The sequence below is a fragment of the Barbatula barbatula genome (genome assembly GCF_947034865.1).
Source record: "Barbatula barbatula genome assembly, chromosome: 18".
Classification (NCBI taxonomy): Eukaryota; Metazoa; Chordata; class Actinopteri; order Cypriniformes; family Nemacheilidae; genus Barbatula; species Barbatula barbatula.
The window spans coordinates 13,713,283-13,726,564 of NC_136781.1; the positions used below are offsets into that span (position 1 = coordinate 13,713,283).

General features: G+C 36.4%; 1 protein-coding gene across 1 annotated transcript; it reads right to left on the bottom strand.

Annotated features, from left to right (window-relative positions):
* Nucleotides 1-4,612: 4,612 nt before the first annotated feature.
* thoc3 (THO complex 3) lies at nt 4,613-7,909 on the bottom strand. The gene is made up of 6 exons (XM_079480492.1): nt 7,441-7,909; nt 6,919-7,075; nt 6,271-6,475; nt 5,928-6,089; nt 5,455-5,555; nt 4,613-5,374 (listed from the first exon to the last, which is right to left on the bottom strand). Exons 1-6 carry the CDS (start codon nt 7,618-7,620, stop codon nt 5,211-5,213), a joined length of 969 nt encoding a protein of 322 aa, XP_079336618.1. The 5' UTR covers nt 7,621-7,909; the 3' UTR covers nt 4,613-5,210.
* Between the last annotated feature and the right edge of the window lie 5,373 nt (nt 7,910-13,282).

Genomic DNA, 13,282 nt, shown 5'->3' on the forward strand with positions numbered 1-13,282 from the left:
GTTCATCTTTTAGTTTAATAACATTGTATCCTAATTCTTTATCCTGGCGATACTACCAGTGCTTTGTCTTTCTTTCTAACTGAAAAGAAAAGGAAGCTATTATGTAGAGAAAAAGATTTCCCTCCAGCTGTTTATAAATTATTGATGACTTTATTATTATTTTATTATTCTTTTAGATTTCAGGGATGAGCAGCAGAATTAATAATGAATAGACGCACAGTCAGAGATACTGTTTCAATAACCAAACCATTTGAGCGGTATAAAAATTGTTTAGTGTACGAAGTAACAAATCTTATGTTATTAAATGTTATTAGAATTAAAGATTTTTAAAGCTTTAAAGACAGGAAAAGCGTAGTCTATTTAAAGGGAATGAATTTTATGGGGAGTTTGGTCAAACTATGGCAGCGAGACAGCGAATAGTTGTCTTAAATCAAAGACGCCGCCGTCCGCGGAGCCAGTTAATTGTTCTATTTGCACAATTTCATGTTAGTCCCCTCAATGTCAGACGAGAAGATTCTACACAAATTTAGCATGCGACGGGAGCAAATTCTGCATCTATTGCAACTTTGTAGAGACAAACTCGGCGGAGAAACCCCCTCACCCCCGAAAATCAGCTTCTGCATGTCGGCACTTCGTTTTTATGCCGTGGGGAGTTTTCTGGAGGTGTTTGGGGATGAATATGGGATGAGAAAGACCTCAGTGTGATGGAGCATTCACTCGGTGACAAACTACGTCATGCCACCGATTACATACGTATGCCTTTCGCCAGGCACGACATGATGGAGGCACATCAAGGCTTCCATGCCATTGTGGGTTTCCCACGAGTGATTGGCATTCTGGATGGGATACTTGTCCCTGTACACTATATTCTAATGTAAATCAACACAGAACGTGCAGCACATTAACACACGATGGCAAACTATGAGAATATAAATGACCCTTTCAAAAACAAGCGAAACCAAACAGCAGTTAATATAGCTGGTTAGGCCAGAAAACGTATGGCCGTGAGGGATCGGACACTTGCAAAATTATACACACACACATATTTCTTTATACTATTTCAGTGAGCCCTGCAATGTCTACTATTTCTAAAGCGTTTCTTTATAATAAATACTGTTTTCAATCTTTACCCATCTTTACTTGTTAGAATGATTTACTGTTCACTACATATGGGATGATATGATTTTGACATGAGGTAAAAGAATACAGAACTGTTCTGTTATAAAGTAAACCTGGAAGGATCCACATGTTTCAGAATGAACCGCAGCCTTTCAGCTCCATCCGGTTAGAAATAAAATGTTTGGCATGTCTCTTAAAACCACAAACAGTCCTCTTGGTTTTTTATCTGTACAATTTAATTAAAATCTTATGACACATTATAGATGCTCAGTGCATTTGTTATTGCACTTGCTAACAAAATCACAAATGTGGCAAATGAGTGCATAGTGCAGCTTCGAGCAAAACCCTTTGTCCAAACACAGTGCCGTGGATTTGCCTCTTAATCCTTTGTTTGGAAAACCATAAATAAATTAACAGAATAAGACAAACTGATCATCCATCATGTGCACTAAATCAATGCATTTCAGAGTTAAACAAATGAATGTCTTTCATATGTGACTATAAGATAAACTTGAGAGACGATATCATCGGAATAAAGATGATAAGCCTTCAAACATTCAAGGTTTTTGATTCAGGGTATGAGTGTATAAAATGTACAGAATGAGATTATTTGCATAATACAATATCTGTAAATCTGTTACTTTGAAATTTTTGGAAAATACAAAATTAAAATATTATATAAAAAAATGTATGTCTCAAATCGGTAATTGAATAAAAACAAGAGATTTTATATTACAGCCAATGCAGCCATGGAAAAATTTAAGAGACCATTTCAAGATAACCTGGACGTTTCTCATAGTTTTCATGTGTCTTGTCATGCTGTCAGTCTTTCACATTGGACCCTGTGTAATCTTATTGTGCTCTTTCACATCAAACTCTGAAACTATTTTTCCTATCCAATCTCCCATAATCATCACAAACATTCGCTTTCTTTTACCTATTGGCCACCCTACGAAATAACCCCATTTACTCACTTTATATACACTGGTCTATCCAATTCCACTCTCTTTCAAGGTCATTACTCTACAACCCTGACTAGTGCAAAAGGAAAAGGATACAGTACTTGGAGGCTGTCTACCTTATATCATGATTGTTATTTTGTTGGGATAATAGGGCTAAGCAGTATTTAATGCCATGATGTTTTACACTTGAACAACTCCAAATCTAAAATGAAATCTAACAAGTTAAAAATTCTGTAAAGACACTTTTACAAAGAATCTAAATATAGGGAGAAAATAACACAAATGGTTCTGGTGGCAAAACATATTTCAACAATTGCAAATTATATTGACTGACAACAATGTTTCCAGAGCTTGCATGTTGGGACAGCAAAGGTTACTGTGAGGTGCTAATAAATTGCATGTCAAAAATGTTTTGTTTCAAATCAAGTCCCATTAATTCCTGGAGCAAAGACTGAAAGACAAATTGGAAGAGTAGAAAGCCAATGATATGTATGGTGGAAAAACTAATCCATTAAGACCTGAGAGACGCAGGGAGTCTCATAAGGGACCTGGAACCTCAATCTATTGAAATGGAAATTACGGGAGATACGAAAATGTGTCATGTCATCTTACCTGAGAGGAGCAGAAGGTATTTTACGTCTGCCTATATTCATTTGTGTAACTTGTGTCATTTTAAGACGTATGAAGAATTTAAACAGATTCTGTTGTCACATTAAGAGTAAAAGGACTCGTTTTAAATCTTAGTTTATAACTGTATTTTCAACACTGTGCACGCTGACGTTATCTCCGTCAATTGCTGATAAAATTCTGTAAACTAAAGGCCTATCTAGGGCGCTTACTATTCATTTCATCTGAGCACAAAGCAGTAAAATATTACATCTACACAAATATAATGTCAATAACTAAAATATACTGCATGTAAAATGCAAATTGTTATTTTGTGAGTCATGGTTTACTCCAAAAGAAATCCAGTTACAGTTTTATATTTCATTGTACACAAAAATGTAATCAGGTATGTCCTATAAGAGTTATATAGAGGGGGGTTGTTACGGTATAAAAACAAATTCATTGTGACTGCAGAGGGTTGAAGGGGTTGGATCCAATCAATCTTCCCCCATGTGGGACCCTCCAATTTATTACTCTACACAACCTCATCGTCCACTAGGTCACAAGGTGCCTGACTATCTGACCTTCAACAAAACATATATGTCAGATATACCATAATAAAATGACAGTAAAGGCTGATTTATACGTCTGTGTCGAAATTACAAATCTGGAAAAGCACCGCGTTTCCTCATTCGCCCGTGGACATATCCTAGCGGTCTGCATGTGTAATTGCACGTCGTCGAAACAGAAGTATAAATGCAAACCTACACATAGCCTACGGTGGAATCCCACTGATATCTTTTCACACTAGAAAAAAACATACATTTTCTGGCAGGTTTTCAAAAATAGACTGTAAAGACAAGTCAAATTGTGTAAAATGTATTTTTTTACAGTGAGAAAATGAAATATAATTAGGAAACACTTAAATGATGACTGCATCTCTGTGATATGGAAGTGGCCTGCCGCATCCTGCTGTGGTGAATCAGCAAAGAAGGGTGAGGACAGCTGCCACCAGCCAGGCTGGAAGCTCCTTAAGTGGGCATGGAGGACACTCGTGCTGTGCAAGTCTGTCACAGCTGAGCAAGATTAACGATGAGGCTGCTGACCTGAGACCAGAGACTCGCTCCACCTACAGTTACCCTTCTCCACGCTGCTACCTCAGACAAATCACGACACAATGCTGACTTAAGTCAATATTTAGCTTTGAAAATGACAGCATTGCTTCACAATATACAGCTGAGAAGAAAACGTCTATTCGGGAAGAATAGTTGGTATTTTAAATGAGTTCAAATTTACCATGACTATGTGGTCCATCTGAACAACTTTTATTAAGCTCGACAGCACTGCACTGCAACAACTGCATATTTTTTGTATGGTCACTGTAAAGAAAAACACCAGAAATAAACTGTGAGATTACCGTTTTCGTGTAAAGTTACATGGTTTCCCCGTTTCAATATTTCCTTGAATTGTTCAGTAATTTAGTTTTTTGGCCGTATTTCAAAAATACATGAAACATCTTTGGACATTATACGTGGAAATCTGTAAGTAATAATGGCAAAATTATGTTAAATAACGGGGGATTACAACGTACAGTAAAGTCACAGACAGGCTAAATGTATTTGACTGAATATCTATTACACTTTCTTGGCATCATGTTGTCCTTGTATAGAGTGCCAACATGAACTCTGGTGCCAAACCCACAGCTGGTTGTCTAGTAACTTCTGAAGCATGTGCAATTGCAGCAGTCTTGATACATTTACTAGTTTTCCCAGGCCAACATCAAATGTAATATTCCAGAATCATTCTAATAACAAAATGCCCATTATCTTTAATTCCATCAATTAAACTGACCATTAAGTGAAGACCCGATTTATTTTACTGCTTGGTTGTTTCACCTATTCCTTAATATAAAACGACAACTATCATTGAGGTTTAAAAAATCCATTTAATAACACACAGTACAAAAACGTTGGTTCTTAAAAAATACAGGAATGCCTGTCATATAATGTCATGTTCATTTAGGAAAAGCTTCTGCTGCCCTCTGTTGGTCATTTCTGAAACAAACTCAAAGGTGTCCAATTTTTTCACATATAAGGCAATAGATTATTACTAAAGAACAAAATGCTGATTTTAACCTTTTAAACTGGACCTCGATTAATCCAATATTAAAACATCGAATGATATAAATAACTCATTTTTTTTGTTCTCAAAAGTAGCTGCAGTCTGTGGTGATTCACACTTGCTTATTGAATTTGTCATTTTAATTTGTATTACGATGTCTAATACAAACATCTCATATGAGCTGCAATTGAATGTTGACATGTATTAGTTTACCATCTGTTGGTCAAAATATATTTCAACTATTTACAACACTGAATTCACATGTATTAAGAAATCTAATCAAACTAGTTGAAGTGGAACTATCCATTTATCTACAAACGAGGCATATATAAACTTAAACATGTAAAGAAGGCTTAAAGAAGTCTATAGACCAACTAAAACACTGCAACATAACACTGGTCCTCAGGAGTCATTAGGAAGGCCAAATAGTTTGACAGTCCCTGCCTCTCTGTTGCTGTCATATTTGCCTTCTTTATCGTCACATGCATACGCCAGCAGTGGTCTCTTTGGATGCCACGCGACAGTGAAGGTCGGAGACTCGCACTGAACCTCCCACAGCTTCTCACCTAGATAAAGAACAAGCACAAATCAGCTTATTACACAAACACAAGCTTTAAAGATCATTGCATCATGTATCTCGGCTCACCCGTCTCGACTTCAGCGATGTCAATAAAATGATCCTCGGAGGCTGAAGCCAACATTTTACCATCATGACTGAAACTGAGCGTCCGCACAGGCCAGTCTAGTCTGTGGAAGTACATGAATTAAGAATGAATGAAAAGGTATTTTAGTTATTAAAGGATAGACTATTTTAGTTTCAGATTTAGACATTTTAACAAGATTGTTAGATTAGACTTTCTGTTGAGAATGAAATGGACATGAAATCAAGTGAAAAACTCAATACTTTATTCGTCATCATTTGACATATTCTGTTAAGATATATTATAATTAATAATAGCATGAAGTGAATTGTTGACTTTAAAATTATATGAACTGTTGTACTGCTATTTGTATTGTTTACCTTAATCCTAGTTGCTCTTATTTTTGTGTTCATCTTGTTTTCTCTCTCAATAAAACAAATAAAATACAATACCAACATCATTTCTAACATCAACTGACCTTGAGAAGCAGCGAACACACACCAGCTCTTGCACATCCCACAGACTGACCAGAGCATCTGCACTTCCTGTGGCAAAATACTTCCCGGTGGGATCAAACTTAATGCAGATACAGTTGGATGGATGGGCATTGATTGACTGAATGAGCTTGAGATCGGGGTAACTGAAAAGACATCATTAATAATGCATTGATTCATTTGATTATCATAAGTGTGGACATAAACGGACTGTAAAGTTGGCAGGTTGCTTTGGAAAGAATACAGACAAACAAAGTTATTGGTTTAAAAGACTGTTCTTCACAACACAAAATATGAATGAAGTGTCAGTTAAAAGCTCAAGTTTACCTCAATATGTTGATGCAGCCATTGCCATTTGTTAAGAAGAACATATCATTGTCATTATTCCAGGAAATCTCATTGACCTCGAACTTAAACTGCTCCTCAGCGCGTGGACGGTGTGTCTTGGCGTCAATGAAAGTTACAACATCATCCTTGTTTCCGACAGCAATGGTTTGACCATCGGGACTCCAACATATGTTTATATTCTCCCCTAACAGACAAGGGAGAAAAAGCACACACTGGTCAAATAACATCAATAGAAAGCACATACAGCCATGGAAATTGTTTTTGGAAAACCATTCCAAATTTCCATTTAATCAGCATTTCTACTGTAAATGTATTGCGGCCATCCCAGTTGAATTTCTACAAAATCAAAACTCAGGAGTGAAATCAAGTCATCAATGTAAAATACATTGCTGTTGGGATGTACATCCCGAAAGAATGACAAAACATAAAGAACTGTGGTACATTTTGAACTTTTCCTAAATACGTGTACAAATATTACTGTTGTATTGCTTAAAACGTGAATATGAACTTGTTTTAAATACAGAGCATCGTGTCTGTTATTCTCACCTCTTTCTACAAATAAATACTAATAGAAACAATATCTTTTTTTTAATACTTTTATATATTACAATATGTAAAATGCGACACCTTTGGTGCTCACTGTGGCCATGCATTTGGTGGTCCGTACATCCCAGATGCGGATGGTCTTGTCTCCTGATGCAGTGACAAACAGATCAGGGCTGGTGGGATGCCAGCACAGCTGATCCACACTATCTCCGTGACCTTTGTAGTTGTTTTCTTTTACCTGGTAAATAAAAGTAGAATAAAGTGTCAGCACTTTTGACCGGAGGGAATAGTGAATTAATGACAAGTAGACAGCTTTAAGAAAGAAATCCATTACGCACAGAAATGTATTTAATGGTTATAATGGGAATTGTATTGGTTTAGTGTTAGGGGGTTAAATCTGGGGGTTCTCTACTGGTAGTGTGTTGGTTTCAATGGTAAACACTGAATGGAATTCACAGTGGAAACCATTATGTTGTGTATTTTTCAGCATAATTTATACTTGTAGTGCAAAAATGACACGCACGCACGCACACGAAGAAGAATCAGATTTATGATTTCATAGTACAAATAAAGTCTGATGAACACCATAATAAAGTCTCTTACCAGTCGATCTTTTTCCAGAACAAACACGCTCGCGGTTTTATCAAATGATCCGGATGCCAGTCGCCTCCCATCACAACTCCAGGCTACCGAATGCACTTTAGCGCTATGAGCCGGGAACTCTCTGCTTTTATTATTATTCTTAAAATGCTCCTGCATGTCTTGATAGTACGAAGACGCCATGCTTGCTTTTTACTCGTCTTGTATTAACACGTCCATTTGCGTGGAAAGTGAGTTACCGCCATCTAGCGAAGAGTAGTGAAATGACAGCACAACAAAAAGTTTGTTCCAGTCAAAAATGTTTTAAAGTCACCATGCAATGAATCATGAACATTTTGCAGTGATTATTATAAATGATTTATCCGTGCACACAATTCTTTTTTTATTAATTTGCACTTGTAATCTTTAATCAAAATCGCTAAGCTCCTCTACCCCTCTCAACAACAACTCTTCACCACATGACTGGCAACAAAAAAGAGGTAGGACTGTACTGCCTTGCCCTGCAGGTCCAACGTACAACAAACCAATCAAAAAGTGAAGGCAAATGTGTAAAATAATGTCTTATTTCGGAAGCCGTTTGCCTAAGATACAAGTCACAATACGGCAAAGTATTGCAACTTCTGTTCCTCGACTTTAACGTTTACCAAAAAGCATCATGGTGCTTAATCGACATGTCCAAAAAACTACCAACAATGTTTGCAGTGGCAGATTTGAGAGGTTGTATGCCTGTCTGTGCTTTTTAAAAGTGCAAATGGCATTACATTGTTTAAAACCTATCCTAATAGGAAATGTCAATATCAGAAGTTTTAAAGATGTTAACTTGATGAAAAAAGGTCATGAAATCAGTTTTTCTGTTTTCTACTGTCAATTCTGCCCGGCAATGTAACATGTATTTAAATGAATGTCGGATGTTTGATTATTAAGTTTACATAACGAAGACAAGTGTGAGTCGTGGGATCTGACAAACAAGACCAGGAGCAGGTAAATGCCCTTTTCTTTCATTTCTTTTAATATCAAAATAAAATACAGGAATAACTGTTAAAATATATTATGCACCTTCCAACAAGAAAGATTAAACACATGTTTATCACTATGTGATATTATCCCTGTTATATAAAATATATTGACAGTGTGTCAAACAGCATGTTTTACATTGATCTGATCGAAAATCATTGTATCCTGTCTTGTTCAGTATGGCTAGAAGAAAATGAAGCTCCACTTTGATTCCAGTACACTCCAATATTGCCTGTAAAATAATAACATTGGTGTATATTTATATTAATATTAACCAAAGCAAAAATACTAATATAAAGTAATTTTTATTTGTCCAAAGTGTCATTTTTGTCAGTGTATAAGAACAGTGTATAACACAGGTATATCCATGTATTGATAGCCGTACAAGAGTGTTTATTTTGTTCTCCAATTAGAGTCCTCCTCTTAAACCTAAAAGGGCAAAAGCAGTCAGGGCCATGGCAAATGTGGTGGAAAACTTATTTTGCATGCCTGTGGTTATTGACTCCCCATCATCCTGATGAATCTGCAGCGATGGACTCCCTGAGCCGTTCTATGACAACACGTCGCACACCTGTCAAATTAATCAAAATGATTTCTATTTGATTTTTAGAGGTAAAAAGTTGGTTTCTTTCTAACCTAAACAATGCCAAAAGTGTTTAACAAATGAAATGTATTTCGCCTCACTGTTTTAAAAGGTTTAAAAATCACAAAACACTTGTAAACCTATTTATTACATATGCCTGCTAAGATAAAAAAAACGTGACACAAATTGTAAACTGTTGACATTTAAAAACCACATATTTGATTGAATTTGCATCTGCTACCGTTTATTAAAATAACAGATGTTGGCCTACGCAAAGAACTGTGAGTTATCTCTAGCAATGAAGGATACACTTTATGTGTCCTCCGAATTCTCTTGGAAGTAGATCGCATTAGAAGGGTTGCATACGGAGTATTTCTCTCAGAGGGAAACCAGGCCTAACCAGGGGATTCCAGTTCCCCTCTGGCAAAAGCTGCAGCCTCTGAACAAGCTCTACAGTGCATCCACAACGAGGCAAAATTAAAAATTATCATTAATAAGCAACTTTACAGGGGAAAATAAACCATAAAACACAAAAAAGGTAAAACACACTACATGGTGTTTTATATAATAAGTTAAATAATTCTAGTGAATAATATCTAATAAATGCAGTGTCCCGGTCGTTTATTTAGCATATTTTGCAGTGTGGTGTGTGGTGTGGTTGAACCAGAATGAGCCATCACAGGACCCAGCAGATAGAGGGATCATTTCGGCAGCAGTCGAGTCTGCCGGGTTCCCCTTCAGGGTCGAGTCCAGGGTAAAGTATTGTGTTAACCCCTTAACTGCTGTCTGCACCTGGGTCCTCTGTCCGTGTTTTACCACCCGCGATCATGACATCCAGAGTTTAGGTGCTACGTATGAGAAATGCCTCTGACCATCCGACTGTTAGTACTGTACTTTATTTATTTTCCATTCTAAACTGTATTTTTTTTATCATTTCTTCACTGTTCTGTCAAATGGATATTTTAATTTCTTCTATGTAAAGCACTTTGAATTACCATTGTGTATGAAATGTGCTATATAAATAAACTTGTCTTACCTTGACTAAAAGGCATATAATCATTTAAGATACCGATTTCGAGGTAAAGGATTCATTAGGTTATATATACATTGAACCAAACCCCATCATAACATCTTAGTTGATAATTTAATATACTTTAATTTTGACAAAACATCCCATGTTTCGGTCGAGACACACACATTTTCAGTTGTGATGGTAATGTTTTGGTAGTGATCACAATTTTTAATTTGCACAACTGAATCAGACTTTCAACATGTTATGTTAATACAAATAACTAACTATTTTGCACATACGCAGCCAGCACATATAGCAGACACACATTTCACACTAAATATCTAATAGAAAACCTACAGCACACATTCATCACTACTAAAACATACTAAAGTACTAATGGTATTCATAACTGTACAGTGTTTTGTTTATTTCCCTGAATTAAGGATTATGTGTCCCTTTTTGTCACTAAAGAAACAATGATATTCGGTGATACGTTTAGGTCATGACTATTTTGGTAGTGACAAATTTTGAATGCTTTTGAGCCTAGCTCAAAGATGCTTATCGGCACATGGTTTGCAAGCACAGTTCTGAACAGATGTAAACACAAACTAAATTTTATGAAATAAAGATGTTTGGTAGTGACGTTCCTTAAAGTTACACAGAGATTTTTAGACCTTTGAACACCTTTACTTCAAAATGATAAGCCCGATCTACTCACCATGTAGCTATGATAGAGAGGGACACAGTAACGCTTCTTGATATAAAATGTAGGGGTGTGGCTAATATCAGTCTCAGCCAATGGACTAAAACACACACCGTTTCAGAAGTGACATGACATTTTGCAATAATACCATATACTATTTCTAATTCTTACTTTGCTACATCTAATCTTTTAAATTGGTTAGGGTCATACAAATGTCAAAGATTAGACGTACCACAGTAATAATTAGAGTAAGAAATACATTTGTTGGTGTGATTGGTTGCTATTTTCTATTGAATCCATGTCAAACTAAATTTAATAACAAAAGACCTGCCTGTATGCATGGACCTTAGAAATAAGTTAGACATTAAAAGATAAACCAGGTTTTCACAAGGAGTCATTTTAATAGATTTTTACATAATACATTAAAGACAACCATCCCTTATTGAAGCAATAAAATCGACATTAAAATTACACGAAATACCGCTCACAATTACACAGTAACACCAAAACATACAAACAACAATAGTGGCTCCATTTTCTTATTGCATTATAAGAAATATGGATGATAAATGGAATATGGAAAATACAACTAACCAAAAGAAATGTGTCCCTCTCTGTTCTTTTTTAAAGAAATGAACAGCAGGGGGCGCTCGTCTTCAGACTCACTGTGTTTCAGGTTTGTCTGATTGAAGCACACTACACAAAAAAAGAATGAATATCCTGTGGACATGGGCATCCATCAGAAAAGAAAGGAAAGAAGCTGGTTGGGCCTTGGAGTCCTTTCAGCCTGAAACGGTAAATTAATGAATGTTTGAGATGAGAATAAAGATGGAGCATTTAAAAGCATAAAATAAAATGGGTAAAATTATAATCGGGGGTACATTTTGAATAGAAAATTATTATATGTATTCTTTTTAAAACAAACACTTCATCGTCCAATCTAACTGAAGGCAACATTATAAAATGATTTTCTTTATTTTCATTCTTAAATACAGAGTAGAATAAGCAACTTAATGTCAGTGTCAAAAGTGATATAACCCTTTATTTGATCAAAAGATATGGTATGTTCTACACGTTGGTGAGAATTGTGTATTGAAAGTAGACATTGATGCTTTATCTTGATGACAATATATGCACTCACTATTACAGGATGATTCAAATATTTTATTCAAATTATACATATACGGGAGACTGGGTGTAGTTGTTATTTATTTTATTATTTTCTTGCATCTTTTTTTAAAGCAATACCTTGAAGTGAAAATACCATTGAATGCTTTCATCTTGATTACCAAGGATAAAAGCAGACGGCTCATTTAACATCTTTTGGAAGCTCAACTATACAAATTTATAACATGTTTTGACCAACAAACGTGATTCAATTGACGGTGTTTGAAGCCAATGTATACAAACGCACTGACAGAGAAAAGCTTTTGTGTCATTGAAATGTTGTTTCAAAACCTTAAAGTGATATGTCTCTTGTGACAACAAGCCCCAGTCTCCCTATATGTAGAGAATAAAGTGTAATTTTCTAAATGCTTACCATTAAGAAAAGAAGCTGTATAGGTAAGAAAAGACAACAATTGCCAGAATCACACAGCAAAGCATGATCATCATTTTTTTCTACAGAGGGGACATATAAATAACAGCAAGGAACGGAGAAATGTTAAAAAGTTGCAGAGATATTCATGCAAGTACATCTGATTAGATCAGTTGACAAACATGACAGAGGAATATAACAAAGGGAAAGTGTGGGATTAAAGACTGGACTGTGTGTGTGAGAGAGAGAGCGAGAGAGAACTTACCACATTGGGTGTAGCACACATGATCATGACTGTTCTGATTGTACAGTTTTGTCTCATCAGGTGAGTCATTGACTCATAATAGAAACCAAACAAGAAGTTAGTTGTTCCTAATAACATGAGTACATGTCACCATCTCACTGTGACCCAGTTCACCATAAACCTGCTCTTCCACCTCCAGACATTTTTGTTTTTATTTTATCATGGAAGAATCTAGCTTCTCTAAGTGTGGAAATCACATTGTAAACAGTTCTATGTGTTTAGTTTTTATTCTATTCAGATGTTTGAGAAGCTGGGTACAAAAATAGCAAGTTACTTTGTATGAAGCTCTTGACATCAGTATACATGAGAAGGAAGCTAACGTTAAGGTAAATATATCTGTGTTTAACATATTATTTTCATGGAAGATGCTGTCGAGGAAAACTTGGCCGTCCCTTTCCAACGACCGGCGTCGTTGGAAAGGGACAGCCTAGACGTTTCCGAAGAGCCCGGCCACGCGTCGCTGTGACCTTCCGCCGCGGAGATACGGACCGAAACGTCCGCCCTTTTCGATCCGAAAAAGGCGTCTCTTTCCCTGTCGCTCTAAGTCGGGCTGGTGCTCGGGTACGTCCGCCTGGAGGTCCAGGCAGGTGTTGGCAGGCTCTGTGTCCGCCAATAGTAACTCTAAGTCGGGCAGGCTTTAGGGTTGGGCACCCAAGGGTTGCTGGTGTCGGGCTGGAGTTGGGGTTTGGGTG